Source organism: Syngnathus leptorhynchus, chromosome 1 (assembly GCF_054491065.1).
Source record: "Syngnathus leptorhynchus isolate UIUO chromosome 1, UIUO_Slep, whole genome shotgun sequence".
Taxonomy (NCBI): domain Eukaryota; kingdom Metazoa; phylum Chordata; class Actinopteri; order Syngnathiformes; family Syngnathidae; genus Syngnathus; species Syngnathus leptorhynchus.
This window is the reverse complement of record NC_141195.1, coordinates 15,718,615-15,742,414: the sequence shown is the minus strand read 5'-3', so window position 1 is coordinate 15,742,414 and position 23,800 is coordinate 15,718,615. Positions and strand designations below refer to the sequence as shown.

The 23,800-nt window shown below is 41.2% G+C and overlaps 5 protein-coding genes across 6 annotated transcripts in view; 3 read left to right on the top strand and 2 right to left on the bottom strand.

The window, feature by feature from the left end:
• The first annotated feature begins 259 nt into the window (after window positions 1-259).
• hpxb (hemopexin b) lies at window positions 260-4,066 on the top strand. Its single transcript, XM_085929475.1, has 11 exons — window positions 260-293; window positions 977-1,090; window positions 1,513-1,538; window positions 2,135-2,233; window positions 2,328-2,485; window positions 2,564-2,717; window positions 2,790-3,002; window positions 3,091-3,183; window positions 3,268-3,398; window positions 3,547-3,694; window positions 3,762-4,066. The coding sequence occupies exons 2-11, from the start codon at window positions 1,035-1,037 to the stop codon at window positions 3,986-3,988; spliced, it is 1,305 nt and encodes a 434-aa protein (XP_085785601.1). The 5' UTR covers window positions 260-293; window positions 977-1,034; the 3' UTR covers window positions 3,989-4,066.
• Window positions 4,067-4,595: 529 nt separating this feature from the next.
• Window positions 4,596-13,915, bottom strand: LOC147062166 (gap junction alpha-3 protein-like). Of its 2 annotated transcripts, none has more exons than XM_085929462.1 (5): window positions 13,804-13,915; window positions 10,777-10,838; window positions 9,799-9,891; window positions 9,115-9,659; window positions 4,596-8,723 (listed from the first exon to the last, which is right to left on the bottom strand). In XM_085929462.1, exons 3-5 carry the CDS (start codon window positions 9,865-9,867, stop codon window positions 7,940-7,942), a joined length of 1,398 nt encoding a protein of 465 aa, XP_085785588.1. In that variant the 5' UTR covers window positions 9,868-9,891; window positions 10,777-10,838; window positions 13,804-13,915; the 3' UTR covers window positions 4,596-7,939. The 2 variants fall into 2 exon arrangements, with proteins under 2 accessions (XP_085785588.1, XP_085785578.1); XM_085929452.1 differs by having other exon boundaries at window positions 12,893-13,909.
• A 785-nt stretch (window positions 13,916-14,700) lies between these two features.
• Window positions 14,701-16,711, top strand: sap18 (Sin3A associated protein 18). The gene is made up of 4 exons (XM_085911835.1): window positions 14,701-14,917; window positions 15,395-15,504; window positions 15,871-15,993; window positions 16,088-16,711. The coding sequence occupies exons 1-4, from the start codon at window positions 14,846-14,848 to the stop codon at window positions 16,242-16,244; spliced, it is 462 nt and encodes a 153-aa protein (XP_085767961.1). The 5' UTR covers window positions 14,701-14,845; the 3' UTR covers window positions 16,245-16,711.
• A 386-nt stretch (window positions 16,712-17,097) lies between these two features.
• On the top strand, window positions 17,098-20,117 carry rtraf (RNA transcription, translation and transport factor). The gene is made up of 8 exons (XM_085911824.1): window positions 17,098-17,271; window positions 18,084-18,208; window positions 18,318-18,417; window positions 18,745-18,825; window positions 18,924-19,012; window positions 19,122-19,190; window positions 19,565-19,613; window positions 19,711-20,117. Exons 1-8 carry the CDS (start codon window positions 17,211-17,213, stop codon window positions 19,863-19,865), a joined length of 729 nt encoding a protein of 242 aa, XP_085767950.1. The 5' UTR covers window positions 17,098-17,210; the 3' UTR covers window positions 19,866-20,117.
• Window positions 20,111-23,800, bottom strand: part of nid2a (nidogen 2a (osteonidogen)) — a 29,920-nt gene continuing 26,230 nt past the window's right edge. The window contains exons 51-54 of the mRNA XM_085911846.1: window positions 22,411-22,568; window positions 21,926-22,049; window positions 21,710-21,822; window positions 20,111-20,699 (exon numbers count right to left, since the gene is read on the bottom strand). Coding sequence (XP_085767972.1) covers window positions 20,689-20,699; window positions 21,710-21,822; window positions 21,926-22,049; window positions 22,411-22,568 — 406 coding nt within the window. The 3' untranslated portion in view covers window positions 20,111-20,688. The remainder of the gene's footprint in view (window positions 20,700-21,709; window positions 21,823-21,925; window positions 22,050-22,410; window positions 22,569-23,800) is intronic.

Sequence of the window (23,800 nt, the reverse complement as noted above, 5' to 3'; positions counted from 1 at the left end):
TTTTATTGTTTTGTTGTTTTATTTTTTTATTTTTTTATTTTTTATTTTTTATTTGTTTGCTCATTGATTGATTGATTGATTGATTGATTGATTGGTTTACTTCAATGCTGCTACATACATATACTTCATCATTTAAGATTGCAAGTAGATCCTGAAGTGCTTTCAAGTACCCCTAGGGGTACTCGTCACCCCACTATTTTAGGGCAACGCCACCAATAGCAAAACGCTTTACTGCATGCCTCACTCCAATACGCGTTTTACGACCAGGAAGTCACGTTGAAGTGTCACGAATGGTGAGTCAGAGTCATAAAATTTTACCACTTGTTTTTATGCCATGATCAGTGGCACTAACAACAAATCTAAGATGTGCATGTGCATTGTTGCTATGGCCAGCGCAATGTAAAGTTTTTAACACTTCAGTCATTGAGTTGATTGTCAAAAACTCTTTTGACCCCAATGAACCTCGTCTGCAGAGGTGTGACTCGTGAACGGTTTGCAGAGCATATACTCATGCTGCTTCTATATTAAAATATGAAAAAGTTTGCTCATTTCAGTCATTCCATTCAGGTTTTTTTAATGGGTCAATGAAGTTTAGTGTTAGTAATTCTCCGACACAATTCAATTTAAAACTTACTATTTTATATCATATATATATATATATATATATATATATATATATATATATATATATATATATATTGAGTTGGTAATAGCCTTATTTAAAATGTGTGTCATAATTATAAAGCTTTCAATTTAGAATAGCCTTGGCACACATTAGTTGTTTTTCCCCTGTCCTTCTAATCTTATCAGGTAACCCAGTGCAATCTTTGACCACATTCACGCGAGCTGCTCTAATTATTAAAATGAGGGCAAAACCACCACGAGACATTCAGTGTGAATAACCGACCGCCCCTGACCGGCACTGCATGGCGCAACCACTGACATGCGAATGACTCCCATTTGTAAACATTCAAAGACACACAGTTCCAAGTATAAAAGCCCAACTGGTTGCCATCTGATCAAGATCGCTCACCATGAAGCTGTTCGCAACTCTCTGCTTGGGCCTTGTACTCCGCTTCGGTGCATCACTGTGAGTCTTTTTTTTTGTTTAATTCATTGAACACTATGTCACAATTTGCAATATCCTTATAATGCATAACTTCGACTTGGTTTTAGTGATACTTTTATTATTTATTCTTATTTAGTTCTTTTTAGTAGTGTGTACGTATAATGCAACCCAATATAAACATTCTGTAAAAAAAGATCTATTTTAAAATGAATTGCATTATTTGGACTGTGTTTTTCCTAAATTGGTACAGTGCCGATCGATCGGTCTGTCACTGACCCTGCACTGATTTCAAAACTTTGTTTGCAAAGCGGTTCGATTAAACAAATATGGGTGTGTTGACCGTTGACTTGTGTAAGGTGCTGACTCATCATGTTATAACTTGAATTAGAGACTTTACGAACATAAACTTTAAAAATAATGCTTTTGTTTTTCATCCCTGACAGGCCCGTTGCAGATGTAACCAAAGAAGGTGGGCAGAGTTTTATTTGTTTTATTTATTTGTAAGCCTGCAGAATATTAAATAAGATTCCAATATTCAAATGCAAAAGATGACACCCGTTAACAAAATTTTACAACTTTGCAAATCAGAAAAGCAAATACATTTTATGGATGATTTTCACCAATTATTAAATCTGACCTCTGTTTTTTCCCTTGAGCACATCAGGTTTTCATAATTAAAATAAATACATGCTGTTGGACAGTATAAACTACCTGATGACGTGCATTTACTTTTTCCGACAATACATTCCTTTGATTTTCTAAATGATCAAATTCAATACATAGTACATATGTATATTCCTCTTTTCATTTTTTACAGATTTAAAGCAAACTTAAAAATATTCCTCTCAGAAATGTATTTATCAAATTCCCATAGTAAGATTTTACCCATTTATCTCTTCCCTGCACATTACTCAACCAATTCAAACTATTCCAACATCACATTCTCCTCATATTTCAGCAAAAATTTTTTAGTTTAGACATTCTCTACTTGGAAGATTAAGGTGTAGCCTGACCTCCGACTTGGCTCATTTGGTGTGCCTCTGTATTTCCCATGCCATAATAAAGATGGAGCTGTCCAAGATGCTGCCCTACCGGACAGATGTGATGGGATAGAATTTGATGCCATCACTCCAGATGAGAAAGGAAACACAATCTTCTTCAAAGGTGTACTAAATTTTATATACCATTCCGTACATCATTTACATTGATCAAGTGCATTCATTGTAATGTGATGACACTTGAGATTCATTCCCTGTAGGCGCCCACCTGTGGAAAGGCTTCCACGGGCCAGCTCAGCTCTCCAACGAGTTTTTCAAGGAACTTGATGATGATCATAACATTGGCCACGTTGACGCCGCCTTCCGCATGCACAATCCGGAGAACCACGACGACCACGATCACATCTATTTCTTCCTGGTAAGAGTAGACTCTTTGATTGGCGACGTGAGCTGCTCTAGCTGAGGCGTAACAAAAGTGTCCAATTTTTCTTCCAAGGATGACAAGGTGTTTAGCTACTATAATCAAACTCTGGAGAGTGGCTATCCGAAATCAATACAGGACGACTTCCCCGGAGTCCCCTCTCACCTGGATGCAGCTGTGGAATGTCCAAAAGGAGAGTGTGTGACAGACTCGGTTCTCTTCTTAAAGGGTATGTTGTTATGACAACCTGTGATCATTGTGTTTTTCCAAAAAGTGTAAATGGCTCATGCTGCCCTCACAGGTCACGACGTGCATGTTTATGACATCGCCACCAAAGCTGTTAAAACAAAGACGTGGTCGAATTTGCCCGTGTGCACGTCTGCTTTGCGCTGGCTGGAGCACTACTACTGCTTCCACGGTCACAACTTCACTAGATTCCACCCGGTCTCAGGTGAGGTGAACGGCGCCTACCCAAAGGATGCCCGCAATTACTTCATGGACTGCCCCAACTTTGGTGAGCTCATCAAACGTTCCCACAAATTTCTTTTTCGCTTTCAGCTGTTGTTATTGTTATGATTATTATTCCGTGTGTGGGTTTACAGGCCACGGAGGAGATTATAAAATCCCTAAATGCAGTGAGGTCAAAATAGACGCCATCACCTCAGACAACCAAGGCAAAAAATATTTTTTCGCAGGTAAGGTCACTTATACCGATAAATAATCTCTAAAACCTCAAGGACAGACAGACAGACCGTGCTTGAATTTGATCTACTTCCAAGGACCCATGTACATGCGTCTGGACAGTCAGCGTGATGGTCTTCACGCATTCCCCATAGCGAGGACGTGGCGGGAATTGGCCAATGGGGTGGATGCTGTCTTCTCGCACGCAGATAAACACTACATGATTAAGGTAGGCCTCATCAAAACCGCACAATGACACAATATAACCTTAACCCTTCTTAAAGTGATGCTGTTCAACAATGCGAAGAGAAGAAAAAAAATCCTGCTTTTATTTGATAGTTTTAAACACTGACAGAGGTGCAATTCTTCACCTGCAGGGTGATCAAGTGTACATCTATAAAATGGACCCGCACAAGACCCTCATCGAAGGTTACCCTAAATCCCTTAAGGAAGAGTTGGGCATCGAGGGACATGTCGATGCTGCTTTTCTGTGCGGGGATGAAAATAACGTTCACATAATCCAAGGTAAAACGTTTTGGATTTGACACATTTATCAAACAGAGTGTTAACAGTTCACTTCACTTGTTTTCAGGAAAGAACCTTTACGAGATTGATTTGTCGGCCACGCCAAGAGCTGTGACCAAAGACTACCTCCTGCCCATTTCTGGCATTGACGCTGCTTTATGCGGTCCACAGGGAGTTTATGTTTTCAAAGGACCATCTTACTACCAGTATGAGACTGCCTTCACCTTGGGTATGGCTAGAATAGCCCCTGTGGCTAAAAGTATAACCCCCGATATGATGGGATGCCTTGAGTAGACACAAACTTCAGCTCACCATCAAAACCAGGTCATGTGAATAATTCAATTTTGGTGAATAAACACTTATGAAAGGTTTCATGATTTTTCGATCATCTTTGTGTGATTGAAAATGCAAACTACAGAAAGAAATTGCTATGTTATGTAATGTGGGAAGAAGCCAGAGTACCTGAGCACAAACCCAAGCAAGCATGAGACAAGACAAAAGGCTTAAATTTCTAAAGTAATCTAGACATTGCAAAATATACTCTATTTCGGCTGTGGTGAGAGATTTTGTTTGAAGACATTGAGAAATAGCATCACAGAAATTGCTTTTCCCAATTCCACACTAGTAAAAGTTAAAGAATGAGCGTAACACGGTATAACTGCAGCCTACAAGAGTCCAGAGGTCATGCTGGCGTTAGCAAGCATTCAAGGCCCTTTCACTCCCTCCACACTTTTTGTTCAATTAAAATCCCTGTGATTTTCACTAACAATAAAGGGAGTGCTGGCCTCAGCATGGCTTCACACTCACACACTGACACAAATGCTCACAAACGCACACCAAACTGTTTGATAGACGCGGATTGTCAACTGGCGACAAACCAAGCAGATGGGCAACGGTACAAAATAAGTTTATTGAGTAACACTGTTTTAAACATCTGAGGTAAATGAACATTTACATCAACATGCTCTTCAACAAAAGTTTATATGAAAGACTTTGTTACACACACACACACACACACACACACACACACAGTGTGGATTAAAAGCAGGGTTTGCACTACTAGGTTTTTGTCATGGAAGTCCCTCAAACACGTTTGTTTAAGATGAAAGTCTCTTGATCCATACACATATACAGTAACAACATAACGACTTTAGATGAATATCTTCATCATTGCAAATGAAATTTCTAAATTCTTTAAAGACAATTCTGTGTTTCTATCATCATCCCCTAATTATAGCGGGCTACAAAGTCAATGTGCAATCCTTTATTAAAGGTTAGAAAACAGCTCGCTAACATTTTGTAAAATGAGCCCAGTTTAGAGACAAACAGTCTTTTTTTTTTTTTTTTTTTGGTTGAATTGTAATTTTCAAAGTGCTGGAAGAACAGAATCTGGTGGTTTCATTCACTTTTGTGGGAGATAGCCTCACTTCACCCTCAACCATGGTGATCTGTTTACGAGAGCGTTAGCTAGCTAAATAGCTATCTTAATCTCATTGTACAGTGTTGCAAGCGAAATTCCGTGAGACAGGCAGGAATTTGTGAGAGGGACTGGAAAATAATAACAACCCACATGGGATATCTATAAAAAAACAAACGGGGAAAAAATTAAAAGGATCATATCCCCCGACCCCCACCCCGAAACCTAAAAGTCACAATGATAATCTACAGCTAGTCTAGAAAATGAAATTTGTTCTATACAGAACAGCTAGAAGGAAGTCAACAGTTCTGTAACACACTGCAAACACAAGCATCAGAAATAAATTGTACAAGTCCTCCAACCAAAACAGCCTATTTGGGTTTGGACCCTCGGAGATGCTCAGCTCCAATCGCTCAATGACCTACAGTATGATCGCTGGAGAGGTTTTGTTTCTTGCCAATATCCTCTTACAGTAAAATAGTAAGAAATCTCCAAATAGAACCAGGAACCTTTGAAAAAGAAGGGAAAAAAAACTAATTCTGCATCACACCTTGATTGACCTATGATAGCCTCTACCCCGTATTTATACTGTATACATATTTATAATTGACCCTGATGTAACAGTCGAGATGTGTTTGCATCAACACCGAAACAATATTAATGAACACAAACACACAATTCCAACACACCCATGTGGCCCGTCCAGCCCCGTCATGATCATTAATAAGAAACAAAAGTGCAAACCTGTCTTTATCTCTCCAAGCAAAGACACTAAAGACAAATATGAAGACGTCATACTGCTGCCTCTAAGCTCTTAAATTTTAAATGAGTCCAGCTATCATCATCGTCAAAATCAGCTTGCGTGTGCTTACTGGTGTGTGTCGGGACATTTTCAGGATTGTTTATCATAGATAATGTGTTTCAAACCACAAGCTATGAGTTTTCCCATTTAATGTGGACCAGACGATCAAGCAGCTCGTCCACAAAGAGATCCCGTGGCGTTTTCTTAGTTCAAAGCTTGAAACAAGGTCAGAGTAGTGGCAGGACAATTCCCACGTGCTCACAATACCCTGAGCAACTGACAGTTCCTAGCCAAGCAGAACATTGTCATGTTGTAGGACCGCCCACATTGTAACATTGGAAACCGCTCAACTCCCGTTTGCTCTGACTTCATTTTTCATGATTCTTAAAAATGGAAGCAGGAAGTAGTCCAAGTTTCAGTGCAACGCTCACGCAAACGTGAAAACAGGAAGGAATTTAACAGTTAAATTCCTTTTTATAATTGATGTACTGTATGAATCGCTACGGCCATAGATGGCTCAAACAATTGGTTTGCTGACTAGACCTGGGGGGGAAAAAAACGGGACGCCGGGACGGGACCTGCGTGAAAGCGGGACGACTGGCTTGCTGACTAGAAAAACAGGACCTGCGTAAAAGCGGGATAAAACAACAGGGCTTGTGAAATATGCTGGGACTCGAGACACTAGGTTCAAAACTGAGATGTCCCAGTTAAACTGCTAGCTTACGAGGCCGTAATCTTGTGAATATGAATGGTCAAAATGTTTGTGATGGGTTCACAAAAGAACTGCTTTTAATATTCCGAAAAACGTGAAACCCAATCTTGAGATTAAACGTTAATTACCGATGAGCCAAATGTCGTGGTTGTCAAGCAGTAAGATGTAGAAGAAGTAGCACCCTACGCGAACAAGTTTGGATTGCAAAAAAAGAAAAACATTTGTAAGGTGAATAGTCCCTCGCAGCACAGCTAGCTGTAGCCTTACGATACCGCAGCTACATCCTCTACACAACTTTTTTTCTTCTTCCCATTTTTCCATAACATAATCGTACACATTCAACGTATCAAATGTTGCAGCGTTTGTGTGAAAAGGGAAGATTCTGGTACAAGCTACAGATGCGCCTTGTCAACATTTAGCATGACCTTTTGAACGAGGACCTCACGTCTCTCCTCATTGTCTGTACTGTATTTGATTAGCTGCTGCTGCTACATGTACCTATGTTTTAATTGGGAATAGATTATCTAAAGGAACCCGATTGTTTATTTTACACACTTTTTTTTTTCAATGTTTTCAAAATTTCCCTCCAGTAGAAAAATATAGACTACAATTCTGTCTCCTCTTTTGTTCATCTAAGCAAGCGGCATCAGTTACCTCCGCCATGAAGGTTGTGTTCTCATTGCTGAATTCTTTGTTGGCGGTAGTGCACAAAAAAAAAATATTCAACTGATTTTCACAGGACCTTGTGTAGGGGTGGGGCATTAAATATCAGTGCAGATCTGGATAAAGGTGCAGATTTTTTTCAGGCATTCTCAGAATCGGTTATCTATGGTGATTGAGTGAACCCATGCTTTTTGAGGGTGATTTTTGAGGTGACCTTGTCTGAGTAATTGACTGCCACCAAAACCTTTGTAATTACCGAAACGAAGCACTATTTTTGTCCAAAACAAAACGCCTCAACTCACTTCAACGTTGTTCCTCGGTACTGACACGCCACAAGACGGCATCGAAGTATTACTGTTGTCTAAAGAAGACTCCTCAATTCACATCAACATAGTTTCTTGGTACCAAGATGGCGCCAATCTCATGTGAATAACAGGTTAAACCAAAGAATCAGTGAATTGATAAATTTGTGAATAAGCGCGGATCGTTTGGCCTTTGCAGAGGTCTGCTCTCAGAGGCCCATTTTAGAAGTAAATGGTCATGTTCAGACGTTGGCTTGACTTTGTCCAGTTTATGTTGTTGCTGATGACTGATGGGCACCTTGAGTACTTGTATCCAGATTGATGCAGGATTTTGTTTACGTTGCTGTGGTTACACAGCCAAATCATCAGGCCGAGCCCTGGCGCCGCTGCTTTCGCCCACCCGTCTCGGCTTCTGCATATCAGGAGGCTGATGCATCTCCGCTTTGGTAACCACGGTGGAGTCGTCGCTCACCTTTGCTTTCTCCTCACTTGCCAAAGCCTCCTCCAGCGAGAGGAGGTAGAGACGAGCGTGGCAAGGGAGTGTGGGAAAAGTGGAGTGTTGCGACTCCGGCGGAGCGGGGATAGTCGACTCCTCCGGCTGGGAGGAGGAGGAGGAGATTCGAGGTGAGGGAGGAGGGTAAGAGCCGGAGGAGTTTTTTCCATTGGCATCCTGCATTTCCAACGCCATGTTCCTCCAGTTCTGCTTCTCCTCTGTCAGCTGTCTGTGGACTCCTCCATAAATGGAACCAGGCAGCGACTGTAACAGGAGGTCATCTGGGTGGAACAAGGTGCGGTCCATCTTGACAGAACCGGTTGCCGTATCGGGACTTAAAGAGATCACCTCGGCGGGACTGTCGGCACCCCCCTCGGCTACGCTGCCCCCGACCACACTCACGCTGGCGTACCTCGGCAAACAGTCGAGCGCCGGTGGACTGACCTCCTCGGGAAGAGTCTTGGCGTCTCCGGCTCGTACTGCGCCCAGCAGCAGGGACTCGTTGTCGGCGACAAACTCATTAGTCACGCTTTGCTTGACTTTCTTCCAGCCCAGGTGGTAGATCTCCAGCAGGTTGAGGACCAATGAAACGCAAGCCACCGCCAGCATGAAGATGATAAATATCGTTTTTTCAGTTGGCCTGCAACAACACAGAGTGGCGAACAGTTATCAGGGGGGGAAATAATTCTGTTTAAACTCAGCTCTAGCTACCTTTAGATTGGTAGTGATCACAGCAGTGATTCTCAACTAGACGTTAGTGTGCTTTGAGAGGTCATTGGGTGTGCCACGGGAAAGTTTTACTTGGTATTTACTACAAATGATGTATCTTTGCTCATCTGATGTGAGTGGCCTGACGCTGGATTGATTCCTGCTCAGTGACATGTAGGTATGACTGGTTGTTCCCGTGAGGGTTCTGCTAAAGTTTGATTGATAGGCACTCAATCATAGTAAGAAAATCCAGCTTGGTGTATCAAAGATTCTAGACAGGAGGTTGAACTCAAGCAAAAGTGGGTAGTTATAAAAGAACTGACCTGGATATAAAGCAGTCCACTGTGTTGGGACAGGGCCAGCGGCGGCATTTATAGAGTGGCCTCAAGTGGAAGCCGTAGAGGAAGTACTGTCCCAGGATGAAGCCCACCTCAAACAAGGTCTTGAAAATGATGTTGAAGATGTAGGTCCTCAGTAAGGCCCCGCGGATACGGATTTTGCCGTGCTCGTCGCGGATGGGCGGCTTCTCCTTCTTCCAACCGCCGTCTCCATTGTGGTAGAGGGGGTCGTGGTCCCCCGGGTGCCGACCTAACTTCCTGTTCTCGTCTTCCCGCTCCCTCCTCTTCTCCTCCATGCGTACAATGTGCAGCACGTGTCCCAGGTAGATTAGGGTCGGCGTGGACACAAAGATAATCTGTAGCACCCAGAAGCGCATGTGGGAGATGGGAAAGGCTTCGTCGTAGCAAACATTCTCGCAACCGGGCTGCTGCGTGTTGCAAGTGAAGTCGGACTGCTCGTCGCCCCACACTTCTTCGGCCGCCGCACCCAACACCAAGATACGGAAGATGAAGAGGACGGTCAGCCAAACCTTGAGAAGTAAGTACCATAAAGGTTTGAGGAACACACAACAAACAAAGAACATCTCAAAATGTGTCATATGTAGTTTGGAATTGAGCTCAACAGAGGTAGAAGTTATGGGAGAACACAGAACTGGCGTAAGCCATTACCTTTCCTATCACAGTGGAGTGTTCCTGAGCGTTCTCCAACAGTCGCCCCAGAAAGCTCCAGTCACCCATGCTTCACACGTTTTTTTTTTTAACCTGGAGAGAAATTGGTCTGTAATTAAGACACTTAACCACTTAAAAGTAGTTGATACTCAGAATCAAAGTCAGCTTTATTGTCAATCACTCGCGATTTTCATCATTATTAGTCAAGCAGGTGAAAAGAGACAAGGAATTCTGCTGTTCAAATAATGCGGAGATCACCAAGCAAACACAAAGGTGATAAGTAGAGCCAATCCTAAAAGAGATTTTTAATGGTGCCTCCTTCATTTGCAATTGACAGAAATCAAATAACATTGTTTGAAAAACATTACATTGACTTTACTTTCGTTTCGTGTCATATATGTGATCTGCTTTGTTTCCCAACAAATTGAAACAAGTGAATGAACATCCTCTGTGATGATTCCATCATTTTTTTCCACCGGTTCTACTAATGAATGGTATTTAGGCACGCTCAAGTGGTGCACAAAATAATGACTGCCCAAACACAAATCAGTTGTATTTAACTTTTGAGCTCATTATGCATAAATAAAAGCTTTTAAACATTTATTTAGGCAGAATTTAAATTTGACTTATTCTAATTGAATCATTATTTGAGAGCAGCTTTATTTCCCCCATTTTAGATGAATAGAGTTTAGTTTAGAATTTTGAATGAAGACTACTGAGCTAAACTTTTAACGTTAGTCCTCATAGTAGTGGTACTTGGCAAGCGAAGAACATTTTAGATGGTACTTGGAGTGAGACGTTTGAGAACAATAGGATGACAGAAAGACAGAATTAATAACTTTTAATTGGTCGTGTAATTTTGCCGTAAATCTACCACCTCTCATTGACATCAACTCGGGTCAGACATTTTGTCGTTCCTTTTGTTTGGAAGCATTGGAACACGGCGTATTATGGGACCACAAAAGAAGCAAAACTTACAAATATATCGTTGCGTTGCCAGTGACAAATCCATCGACTAGAAAGCAGAAGAAAAAGGATATCTGCAAAAGAGAAAAACACAAAGTTTGTTTGTGTACAATTAAATCCCAAAATACAGTATGTACAGATGAACTCATGGGAGACTGCGCTGCTAAGGCAATTGGATCTTTACATTGAACCCCAATTGCTTTTTTTTTTGAAGAACAACACACCGATGTTACATGAACAGCAATGCATGCCACCTTGAAATCAACTTTATACACCAGACTTGTTCATGTGAACGCTTGCAAGAATTTGTGCGTGTGTGTGCGCGCCGCAGGGCTGGCTGACTGGCTGCCTACTGGACAATGGACGGCCATCTGTGGGAAGTGAATGAGTGGATAACAGGTTGTCCCTGTTGAATGCTGGACTCATCACATCCCAGGAATGCTGAGGAGGGCAAATGTTTGCCTGGGATCAACTGATATTCACAAACACACACACGCACTTACAGTAGCCTACTCTACTACAGTATGCCTAACGCATCAAATTCTAAGAGGTCGAGCAAGGCTGCCCACAATGTATTTGGTTGATACGCTGGTTGTTTGTTAGTCAACAATACGACACGAAAACTACTCGATAATAATATAAGGAATAATGAACTCGAGTGACCTTAGTGATTGTACACTCGAGTTTACTTCTGAGATGTGATGCCAAAAATTCCATCGCATGATGCCAAGAATAGCGGTTAAATTACAAGATCAAGATTTTTTTTTAGATTTGCTAAATGAAGAGGAACTTAAAAACTACACTGGTTGCCCATTCACCTACAAATGACATGCCATCAGGAGCAGGTTCAGGGTCTTGCTCACAATGGCTTGGGATCATACCGCTGACCCAAAATCGACCACTCTACCACCGCCCTCTTTAAGGTATTTCAAGTTTGCAAATGAACCCACGTCAAAATATAGTCCAAAATATTTGCCAGCTACACTACTGTGACTGATTTGCATACGGACATGTACATGATGTGTTCACGTGATGAAATGCCACCCGTCCTACGAATAATAGAGAAGCTGCTAGATGGATATTGTCCCAGCGGCGCCGTGCACTATTGATGGCGCAGAGGTCTTTGTCCTCAGTCAAACGGTTAACTCTTGGCCGACTGTTTGCACCCCCTCAAAAAACAAGCACACAACAAAGGTTTAAAGATAAACTCTCTCTCGGTTCCACTTTGACTCATATGGAGGCGCTGGACGCGTGATCGGGTCGGGGGCATGTTAATGGGTGGACGTAAACACAAGATTTTAGCTGCAGATGTTTTCCTGTCCTTTGCATAAAAAGATGTTCACAATGGCTCAAAAATATCTTTGGATATCTTTGTCAATTTAGCAGTCTGATATCTTATTTTCAGGTTCACTACTTGACAAAAAAACAAAAACATTATATGGTATACACACACATGAATGAACTTGTAAGTTGTCAATAGGCTATTGTAAATGTGGCATTTCCTTCACATCTTTTAAATCAAAACAGATGTTCTTTGTTACATTCCTAATATCTTTAGGTGTACATAGGAGAACCGATTTACATGACAAAACTGCAAACAAACTTGCACTGCGCGTGAGGCAAGAAATAATGGAGACAGAAAATTGACACAAAAGTTTTCGAGTTTAAACTTTGCGAAAATATGTTTTGGAAAAAATACCATTAAGCATTAAGCTTCACCTTTGAGATAACTAACAATCATTGGAAGTAATACGGATATGTTTTCCAAATCTTTTTGGACGATTCCTAATTTCCATGTTTCAAAAACAATTGCTATAGTCGAAAGAAAAAAGATTCCATCTGCGTAGCATCCATGTTTCAAAAACAATCACTATAGTCGAAAGAAAAAACGCTCAGCTGGAAAAGTTGCAAGATTTCTTTGCTCATCATTAAGATGATCATTCAAAATTTGACTTGGATTAGGGTAGTGTCTAACACATTTGAATGAATTTTAGTTATTCTGTTCACATGTTTTCAACTCTTCATCCAAGAGATGCCCAAATGCCTGTTTTCCATCACCATGATCAAAAAAGTAAATCAACATGGGAGATGACCCCCCACCACACACACGCACACTTTTAACACCCACCTTCTTCCCACTCTCCTATGAGCACATCTGCCCAAGCGAGTCCTCCAATCCTTCTTCTCCCACAGGTGTGTGGGAGGCGACCACTCGTGGAGTAGGGGTGATGAGCAGTGGGGATGGGTGGGTGGGGCAAGGAGTGGGGTGGGGGTACAGAGAGAGAGAAAGTTGGATGAGAGAGCAAGGGAGAGTTTAAGTGAAACAAAAGAAGGAATGAGATAAGTCCAGTGTGAAGACGGCGCGTGTGGTCCCACCAAGGCCAAGCGCAGCGGCTGCGTCCCGCGTGGCCAGGGCCATCCGCCTCTGTCACATAGTGTGCCCCCGTGCAGGGGGTGCATGGGGTGGTGGGGGCTGGGGGATGGATGGTGGGGGGTTTAGTGGATGGCTGGCATGTGTGCTGTTTTATGAGAGGGAGGAGGGAGTGGCAATTTGTTGTCCAATTTTATTGGGTTCGTCATTTCTTAGGTATTTCCCAAAATGAAATAAAAATTGCCATTAGTAGTAATGATTGCAGGAGTCTTGTGTCTATATCATACTAGTGCTCTGCACAATTGAGTCAAAATTCGTTTACATGTTTTATTGGGCACGGCATATCCATTTATAATTTTGTGTGACGTCGCTGGAACTGGCGTTCTGTTTACACGGTAATTGACCAACTTGTGGGGGAAATTTAAGTAGCGAAAGCCTGCTTCCCACCAAGAAATCACACTTTCTACTAAAGTAGCGAGGAGGAGGATGGCATAAAAGTGTCCAGTGACAATTAATGCTCAAATTCATGTTTACGTTCTTTCTGTTGCTTGAGACACTATGGCAATGACTGCATGCAGTCGACAAAGCTCAGCAGACAGCGTATCAGTGCCGTTCTTTTTAGTTACAACACAATGTAGATTTCACTCCACTATATTGCAGTTACTTACTTTTTCCTGTCCCATTCCATAAGTGTCGGTCAGGCAGAATGTCAATTTAGAAAGGAAATTGGCGGTAACATTTTGGCAGAAGTAAGGAACATGTCTTCATTCCAAGACTGACTGCCAACAAGAAAGACAAGACACAAGTGATCAAAGGAATAAAGATCTCCAAGACTGACTGGCAACAAGTAAGACAAGACACAAGTGATCACAGCAATAAAGACAATGTGATGTACCAAGGAATGTACATATAATCTCCCCTAACTGCAGGAATGTACATATAATCTCCCCTAACTGCAGGCCTGCTGCGTGAGAGGCCTGGGTCCGCCACAACACAACTGTTGCAGTAATTATTCGTGCAATTAGAAATAGCGCTGCATCACAGTTTGGTTTGGGGTTTTATTAATTGCCCTAAAGTCGTGAATCTATACCATGGGATTACCGCTCAATGTATGGATTTTTTATGAATTATTGTTGTTTGTAATTAAAGTGTGAAGTATCCATGATTCTAACTAACTGAATCCAATCATTAATAATTTCCATATAAATGTGAACAACACGTTTTCTTGAAAAAACATTCCTTTCATGCAGCCTTTATACTGCTTGACTTTTTGACTTAATGACTGTTACAATATGGCCGCCGTCCTGACGCATTTATGGAGGGGACGGACACTACCCGCGTGGTACCTATGGGCGCACCGGAAATTGGCTCCGAGCGCGCACAAGTTCACTACGATCGTTGGGAAATTCAGTGCATTGCTCAAATTTGCCAATCGGTAAGTGCAATAAGTGGCTGTGTTCGGAAATTGATGGGAACAGATTGCAATTTTGCCTCTTCAAACACGCAATCTCAAAGTGCATTTCCAAACGCGCCCTATGTGTGTAGAAATGACGACTCCCAAACAGCAGAGGGCGCAAAGTCGCTAAACAGCAAACGGAAACAGTTTCTCCGGTTTTGTTCCGTGCACAGCGTTGTAGCGAATCTATCCAAACAAGGCGGTTGAAAGTTTCGATAAACTGCGTGAATCAAACAGTTAAAACAAATCGAGAAATGGCCCTTGAATCGCGTGTTACACAGGAAGAAATTAAGAAGGAATCAGAGAAGCCAATCGACAGAGAAAAGGTATGGCGTGTTACGCATGGGCTCCGCATTTAACTGTTAGCACGCAGCTCAGGACACGACGTCCAAAGTGTTATTCGTGTTATAATTTTATTTCCAGGTCAAATGCAGCAGGCAAAAATAAGAAAACACAGGTCTTCTTTTAAAGCCGCGTTTAATCTATATTTACTTTTAATATAAACACATCCAATAGGCTACTTGGTGCTACCATGGGTGACCATTGACCATCATTTCAATACAGTAGCTCGCGAGGTTCATCTTGAATTAGCCATTGGATTTATATGAAAACTATGCTTACTCGTGCAATGTTAGCCGCACTAGTCGCAGTCCAAAGTATAATTGTCACTGCAAATAAACGCAAATTATAATAGTTTAGTTTACAGTAAATGTTATCCGTAATTTATCCTAAATGATTTCTGCAATTTCTGAGTAGAACCTTTCTGAAAATATCATCAACAAATACACTTGTTTCTGTCACAGACATGTCCCCTTCTCCTGCGAGTTTTCACCACCAACAATGGCCGACACCACCGCCAAGATGAATTTGCCCGTGGCAATGTTCCCTCCAGTGAACTGCAAATATACACATGGTGAGACTGTGGGTCTCGGTCCGGTTATTTGGTCCGCACCAGGGTTCGTTTGTGGGTATTCACACTTGCATAAAAGGTCCGGACCAGCATGGGAGATAAATCCCCGTCCGTTTAAAGTTGGGCAAACAGTGAATACACCCATACACTGTCTTAGGCCACGAGCCCAAATTCTTCTGCCACATGTCAGTTGTAATATTGAAATAGTCAGGACGGTTGTGAACCAAGGACCCTCTGTAGCCTCTTTTGCCAAGGAATGCAACTTTATCCAACATTGAGCAGTCCAAAAAGAAACGTTTTTTTTCCCCCCCTGCCCCAAGGTAGGTAAAACCAATACACCGCTTTTTCTGATGACTGTGCTTCTTCCAGGATGGACGCTACACTTCGGGAGCTGACCAGCCTTGTGAAGGAAGTGTATCCAGAAGCCAGGAAAAAAGGAACCCATTTCAGCTTTGCCATCGTCTTCCCTGACCTCCGAGGGAAAGTGTATCGGTTAGTGCCACAGCATCACTTGGTGTACTAATTTGCATTTGCATTGCTTACAGTAATGATCAAAAATGTCCCTTTCCCCCACCTCCTTCTTTAGCTTTAAAGAGATTGGCAATACGGTGTCTGGCAAGAAGTGTGCTGACGACTCCATGACGCTACAGTCTCAGCGCTTCCAGATTGGAGACTATCTCGACATAGCCATTACGCCTCCCAATAGAGCCCAACCCCTTGGACCACGCATGAGGCCTTTTTGAGCTAATACATTCTTGACAAATACAAAAACCAACCCCCATTGTTAGCCTAATTTTGTATGATTTTTTTTTTTTTAGATCATAATTTGTTTTTGTCTCATCTTGTACAATAAGATGTTCAGTAAACACATCTTTTAATTGTTTTATTTTGTTGTCAGTGTATGTTAGTAAAGTTATTGTCGCTGCCATTGGCATCCTCATTAAATGCGTGTCACAAATAATCTCTGACCAACACCTGTACACAACGCTGCCAGTGGATGTGTTTGGAGCGGCAGGGTTAGCTCCTCTCCCATTTATTTCCGAACACAGCTACTGCCGCACCATGACCTCAATCGAAGCGCCTCATGTGCACACTGCCATTCCAGTTTTTGAACTATGACATTCTGTTGTTGACGCTCTGAACAAATGTCAAGTTTGAGCAACACATTGAGTTTCCTAATACTCTCAGTAAACCTGCTGTGCTTGGAGTATATTGATGTTGATAACCTTTTTGATTTACAAATTAAGCTATGGTGGGCCTTCGCAACCCTGGCCACGTTGGGGTACTTGCTCAATGCAGTACTTATGCATAGGACAATAACCAATCGAAAATATAAATTTCAATGTTAAACCTTATATATATATTTTTTTTTTGTCCGTGTCTAGACCCTCAGAATAGCATAATTTAATATTAACCTGAAAATAAACGGTTCTTATTCAAATTGATTGATCAATATCCAGTACACTTTTTCTTTCTGTGCAGTTTCTGTCAATGGTCAGCACACACTCCAGTTCAATTCGTGGCAGTAGTGTACCGTTAAGCTGTTTGTCCAACTCTAATAGACACCACAGAAGAAGAAAACGACGGAAGCTCAAACAGGACATTCAATTCTGCGCATGCGTGTCTGTTTCATTTGACAGCAAGTGGCATTTGCTTCTTCATAACGTGACGACCGATTATACTGTCGAAGTGTGAAGCCTAACGTAGTAATGTTTAAGAGAAAACTGACTGCCTTAGACTATCACAGTCCGAGCGGATTTGACTGTGCAGGTAAGACAAATTGAAAGAACAATGCGCCGCACTAGTAGAATGACTGTCTTTCCTGTGACGTTTACTCCTGACACGAGCAGAACAACTGTATGTTCGTGAGTCAAACCTAAGCCTTATTTGATAACTGCGTGATGCGCAAGCGCTCCTAGTGACATTGAGCACTTCACACATGCAATATGCGCATTGCAAAGGCATGCATTTTTCCTGACCTTTGCCAGCACCCTAAAATGCAAATTTCCAGTACTATCGGTAAAGAAATCTAATGCATTTTTCCCAATCTACATTTGCTAATTAATGTATAAAATAAATAGCCACTATTCTAACTCAACAACAGGGTTTGAAGCAACCAACAAAATAACCACTAGTGTGATTTTTCTTTTATTTTTTTCCCAAGTGTAAAGGGCTCACTAGCATAAAAAATTACTATTAATGGATGGCACAAAACTGCTGAACAAGAAACCAACATTAAACGTAAGAAATATTTTTCTGCAATTTGAGTTATAAAAGTTAGGTCTCTCAAAATTTTACTCAAAATATTCCGGCGCTGTGTTTTTCCTATATACCATTCCAAATTCACAAAAACATATATTAGATTAACTAATTTGTAATATAGGGCCGTATAAAAAAAAAAAAAAGGTGTAAATTCAACTCAGTGCTGTGTATAATATATGCAAGTCTGGCTAACTTGCTCGACAGGTGCCAGATAGTCCCCCAGCCCAAGACGTGCAACCTTTGTTGCATTCTGCCAGTTGTTCTAATGTGTAAATAAACACAACAATCAAAATCACTTATCACTAATATATTTTTCCTAGATGAGACTCAGTTTAGGAACTTTGTAGTGTGGCTGGAGGACCAGAAGATTCGGCACTACAAAATTGAAGATCGTGGCAACCTGCGAAACATCCCCAGTTCTGATTGGCCCAAAGCATACCAGAAGGTGAGTTCATCCAACTGGATGCTCACTCAAGATACAGTATCTAACTGAATAGTTATCTTGTGATTACGAAGATGAATAATTAATAGTTTTGTTTTTGTTTTGCGTGTAGTACTTGCAAGATGTCAACTGTCCATTTGGAGCATCTGAGAGAGCGGAGGCTGTAGACTGGCTGCTGGGCTTGGCGGTGCGATATGAATATGGAGACAATGGTAGGAGGGCAGACTTGTATTTTTCTTGCAGTATAGAAATCCGTCAATAGATGACGCCATAGCAAAAACCAATACCTTATCAGCAAGTATCCATCCATCCATTCTCTTGACAGCAAAAACACATTACTGTGGTGTACTTGCTTATTTTGTTTACGGCAAAACCACCATTTTTTTTTGTACTCAAATACAAATGTATTTTGTGAGACAGACAGAGAGACTTTCACTTTTGGGTAGAAGATTGCTGACTTGTGCCCCACCCCTATTCCCCAAAGGGGTTCCAATTTAACGGTTCCTGAATATGATTGTGTGTTATGTGTCTCTACCTAGTGGACAAGTACAGAAACTGTCCATCATTGGAAGCTTCCAACGATAGCAGGGCCACGTCAGACCCTCTCATCAACCTGGACAGTAGGCATCAATCACAACAGGACAGACGCCTTGTTGCCCTTTCTCCAAATGTTCTTGTGGATGAACCGAGGCTCTTGTGGTGTCTTTACGCGACTCAGGTGACTCACCGGATTTCAAAGCGGGCGTGCTCGCCCTGGCCAACATCCTCAAGATACAGCGGCATGACGATTACCTGGTGATGCTCAAGGTGAGTGCTTAAAGATTTCCCCCCACCCTCTCCAGCCAGACTGAACATGTACACCAATCTATTTCAGTTAATTGACTTTTTTTTGTGTGTGTGTGTCTCCAACTGAAAGGCTATTCGAATCCTCATCCAAGAAAGGCTTTCACCAGAGGCTATCGCTAAAGCGAGCCACAGCAAAGAGGTAAATGCATTGGCAGAGCACTTAAGAAGCCAAGTATTTAATGCTGACTTTTGCTTTAATTTGTAAAAATAAAATCGTTGAGTTTCTTCTCCAAATGTTGGAGAATTCAACTCATTCATTTCACACATTCCCCAAATTCCACAATCCTCACAGTAAAAAAAGAAATATTTTACATGTATTTATTCATTCAACATTTCTTGACTGATTCAAAACATTCCAAATTTTACATCTCAAATTCTGTATTTCAATATCTTTTAACATCATTCCACTTTTCAAGACACAATTTCTACAAAACCACATTCTCTGGTTTATTCTGTGCTTTAATTGCTGAGGCAGTTTATGTATGTATGTATGTCTTCTCCGCTTGCACTCAGGGTGTCCCAGTATCCTTAGACAAGCACAACCTGGGATTTGATACTGGTGGTGAGTAGTTTTATTTTTCCTGAATGAAGGACATTGCATGCATGCATGTATGTGTTGGATGTTGAAACATAGATCTGCTTTGTGGTCTCCTCACTAGATGCCATACTCAACGAAGCAGCTCAGATTCTGCGTCTGCTGCACATCGAGGAGTTGAGGGAGCTTCAGACCAGGATCAACGAAGCCATCGTAGCAGTTCAAGCCGTCATTGCCGACCCCAAAACAGACCACAGGCTGGGAAAGGTTGGCAGATGAGGGTCATAAAGAACTTCTGGAGGACTGGTGTAATGATTTGAAAGCCTGTGGTTGATGCCATTTTTCTTCTGTGACACTTTTTTTTGTGCACATGGCTAACTTTATGTATTTTACAAAGACTGTTTAAAATTGACAACCATTTGTTCTGATTTAAAAGGGGGCACTTCTGACTCATTTGCTTCTTGTTCACCCTTTTATGTGCTTCCACAGAGTGGCCAACTTAAAAAAAATAAACTGAGTCCAGTACCAAAACACTTTTTAATGGTATAAATATCACATCTTATAAAGAGAGAAAAAACAGGAGTTGGGGGACTATTAGTGGTGCTGGGAAATGATGGCGTACATGGAGCTGCTGCATTCTGACACACAGAGGAGGGAAGCCTTAATGATTGTAATCTGATTCACATTCCTCATTTTGGATGGCTGTTTCCATGTTTCCTGTCTTTATGCTAATCTAAATTGAGCCTGCATATTAACTTGGTGCTTTATTACTCTTAAACACTCTTAAAAATGCTTTAAAAAAAAAAAAAAAAAGTGATACTACTCTTAGACTTTTATGGCTACAAAAAAAAAACTTGCATATAAAAAATCAGTCGGAAAAAAACAAAACAAATTAGGTACAAAAAAAAAAATGTACAGAACTTTTAATGTGCGGTTATATCTTGGGGGTGGGGAGGGGGGAGAGCTGATCCACAGGAAGCCGTGTCCCTTTGAGAGCATCCTTTTTCCTCTGAGGGACACCAAGAGGGCTTGTTACACCCTCGGCTCAAAAATGGCCCAAGAACTTTAGCACCAAAGGACCGTCTTGGCTGCCATTCAGCTGTTAGTGATTCCCTGAAATATGCATACAACACACTTAAGAAGTATGAAACCATATATACGCATATACATACATATATCTACGTACATATATATAATAATAGTCAGACTTGGATTCCTTTGACAGAAGCTGTGTGTGAAGCTGCAGAGCAGTCTAACAAGTGACACAAGTGTGTCTGCGTGTGTTGAACAATAACAGCTTTTAAGCTTTTGAAGCTGTCATCACGCTCGAAACAACCTCTTTAAAGCAGATTGTTGTTATTACAGCTTTAGCCAGTGTCAAGCACACATGACGCATCACATTATGTGTCAGGGCTGGGGTGGGAGTGCGAGCAAGTTACTACTTTGGGTATCATCCTGTGTTTAGAGTGATACTTTGTTCTTTACAGGTGTTTTACAAAAGTCTTGAATATGACATCAGTGCATCAAATGACACAGATGAATGTATTCTTTGGTTTCGTGCCTCACAAGTCACATTAACCATGACATGTTTCATCACTGGATGTCAAGTCACACAACGCATACATTGTTTTACACTGAACAATGCTGTCATGCATCACTGTACATATGCTCCAATCAAAAAATATATATATACTGAAAATAGACAGTGAGGTAACATACACATAATGCATATTTTTAGCAGAGTTTGTTGACGTGCCCAAAAAATATTACCATTTTGTGGTGCCTTGAAATAAAGGTTTAATTCATTATTTTGTCTTTAAAATGAATGGAAAGCCAACAATTACTTATACCTTGGAAAAAAAAGTCATGTGGTTTTCAAAGAGAAAAATAGTACTCTCTAATTTTGTACAATATAAAACACAATTTAAAAAATGCTTCAATTGAATGGGCATTGTGCTGCTGCTCCTTCTGGACACAAAAATCTTGAGGCTACATTTTTGGAGAATTGTTCACTAGTTTTGAGTTTTTACTTGGCCAACCAACAGCTTTTATTTGAAAAATCTCCCAAATCGCCAGATGGTGTAAATAAATAAAAGTGTAGGCAAATAATTCTATCGGCTCACCTGATAGACAGTGGGATGTTGCTATGGCGATGCCATACAGGTGAGATCTCTGGTCCGGTAAATATTCATTGGTGAGTTTACCACTGTCTTTGCTGACTGTGATGACACCGTCCCTGCAAGGAGGTGTTCAGGCAGCTCAGTATCAGCATCAGTCGCACTTATGAGTGGATTAATGGGTCAAATTCAGTTGCCCAAAAAACAAATTCAACTGTTCACCTCCTCCAGTCAGTGTAGTAGAAGTGGTTTTGGTGGTAAACCATGCTAAACGGGTAGTTGAGGCTGGGATTTATTACTCTTCGCCCTGAACCATCTGGGAATATACATTCCAACCGCTTAGTGCCTAACAAAGAAAGAGACAAAAATCCACATGGTAAGCAATCTTTTTGTTCAACCCTACCCATAATTCAAAAGAATGACATTTAGTGTATTTCTATTGTGTTTGTGTGTGTGTAATTTGTTTATTTATAGTGTCTAGATAAGGTCAGTGCCCAAGTGCATTTCACATGTTTACATATCATTGTGTCATTAAACACAGAAAGCTGAAGCGATAAAGCCACACATTTGTTATGCAGTTGTCGAGGGTAACACTTAAAATAATCATTTGTAACAAATAAGAAATATTTTTTCAAAATTGTTCCGACGTAGTTAAGACAATGTGTCCAGCCAAAGATGAAATACAGTCTTCCAATTGTTTTGTTTACCTGCATCAGCCCAGCAGATGTGCCCGGATGAATAATCGTATGTCAAAGCGTTGGGCAAACCGATCCCGTCAGAAACCACCACCCGGCGGTTCTGACCATCCACTGATGCGCTTTCAATCTTGGGAGCCTCTCGATTCCAGTCGGTCCAGTACAGAGAACTGGAAAGGGACACAAGATAGTTTTGACTGAACCAATTCCCTTTTTTATTCTTTTTTTCAAAAATAACAACAAACAAACAATGAATTTACAATGTGCATAATAACTTCAATCTATCATACAAACTGCATATTCTAAAGAGAGTCATGGGTATGCCAACTATCGTAGCGGAGCCATTTCAGCCTGCCGCCCATTTTGTGGCGCCTTGAAATTTTAATTTGTTAAATTTTTTCCTGACTATGCGTGTAACTCAAAACATCTTTCCACTATACATGTTGTCTCACTTGTCTCTGAAGCCACTACTGTACTCCTATTAATTTCTTGAAACAGCAAAGCTTGCGGAATCTTAAGACTTTTTGGCACCATACTTAACATATCCATAGAACAAGTTTAGTCGGCTAATCAAAGATGCTCAGCGGTATGATCATCCTTCGGGCAGTGCGTGTGTGGGAGGGGGATGCTGCTTTTCATCATAAATGATGGTGTACATGTGGCAAGTCTATCGGGGATAAGTAAGTACACACCACGTGTGCTATCAGATTACAAACACACACAGTGTGTGATAGTTAATCAGTTTGAAAAACAAGCGACCAATACGATAGGAGCAGATGTTTGTACAAGAGTGTTCACGCATATGCATCGTTTGCCATCATTTCATTGCTTTGTGTGAGAGCGTGTATGTTGGGGGGTATGTGCTTTTGCGTGTAGGCGTGACAGACGCATACTCGGAAATCAACAAGAACAAGCTGGAACATAAGTGCACCCATGTGAAGCAATAATTGCCGTCGGTGCTTGGCTTTTGGTCAGACGGCAAACACACGAGCACGCACGTACGTATGCATACAGTTGGCCTGAGGTCAAAAACTAAACAGTTACAGACATTACAAGTTTCCGGATTTGACTTATTGCTGTTGTGTTTAATGATGGATTAAACACACAAACACACGTTCCTCCTCTTTAAAAGACACACACACATCCATAAATGTTGATGATCTGTGATTAGTTGCAGTGATGAAAAGCAGATGTTATTCCTGAAAAGCTGACTGATGATGGCCTTGTGCGTTCTCGCTGTGTTCATGAGTCTTGGCGTTCGTCACTAAGAGCACTAAAATTTGCTCACAGAGTAAACACATGTTGCTAAAAAAAAAAAAAAAAAAAAACTAAACTGTGATTGAAATTTTATCAGCTGGTGATAGCCCCGTATGGAGGCCCCCGTCTCTCTGGTGTGGAACAA

What these genes read in the sequence shown, in the direction of transcription:
- LOC147062166 (XM_085929462.1), bottom strand. Translation starts at nt 9,867, where the DNA reads ATGGGTGACTGGAGCTTTCTGGGGCGACTGTTGGAGAACGCTCAGGAA. An exon ending in ACTCCACTGTGATAGGAAAG is followed by an intron (nt 9,660 to 9,798) that starts GTAATGGCTTAC and finishes TTACTTCTCAAG; the next exon opens with GTTTGGCTGACCGTCCTCTT. An exon ending in GTGGACTGCTTTATATCCAG is followed by an intron (nt 8,724 to 9,114) that starts GTCAGTTCTTTT and finishes GTGTTGTTGCAG; the next exon opens with GCCAACTGAAAAAACGATAT.
- sap18 (XM_085911835.1), top strand. Translation starts at nt 14,846, where the DNA reads ATGGCCCTTGAATCGCGTGTTACACAGGAAGAAATTAAGAAGGAATCA. An exon ending in AGCCAATCGACAGAGAAAAG is followed by an intron (nt 14,918 to 15,394) that starts GTATGGCGTGTT and finishes TTTCTGTCACAG; the next exon opens with ACATGTCCCCTTCTCCTGCG. An exon ending in CTCCGAGGGAAAGTGTATCG is followed by an intron (nt 15,994 to 16,087) that starts GTTAGTGCCACA and finishes CTCCTTCTTTAG; the next exon opens with CTTTAAAGAGATTGGCAATA.
- hpxb (XM_085929475.1), top strand. Translation starts at nt 1,035, where the DNA reads ATGAAGCTGTTCGCAACTCTCTGCTTGGGCCTTGTACTCCGCTTCGGT. An exon ending in CAAAAAATATTTTTTCGCAG is followed by an intron (nt 3,184 to 3,267) that starts GTAAGGTCACTT and finishes TCTACTTCCAAG; the next exon opens with GACCCATGTACATGCGTCTG. An exon ending in ATAAACACTACATGATTAAG is followed by an intron (nt 3,399 to 3,546) that starts GTAGGCCTCATC and finishes CTTCACCTGCAG; the next exon opens with GGTGATCAAGTGTACATCTA.
- rtraf (XM_085911824.1), top strand. Translation starts at nt 17,211, where the DNA reads ATGTTTAAGAGAAAACTGACTGCCTTAGACTATCACAGTCCGAGCGGA. An exon ending in ATATGAATATGGAGACAATG is followed by an intron (nt 18,418 to 18,744) that starts GTAGGAGGGCAG and finishes GTCTCTACCTAG; the next exon opens with TGGACAAGTACAGAAACTGT. An exon ending in CCCTCTCATCAACCTGGACA is followed by an intron (nt 18,826 to 18,923) that starts GTAGGCATCAAT and finishes TACGCGACTCAG; the next exon opens with GTGACTCACCGGATTTCAAA.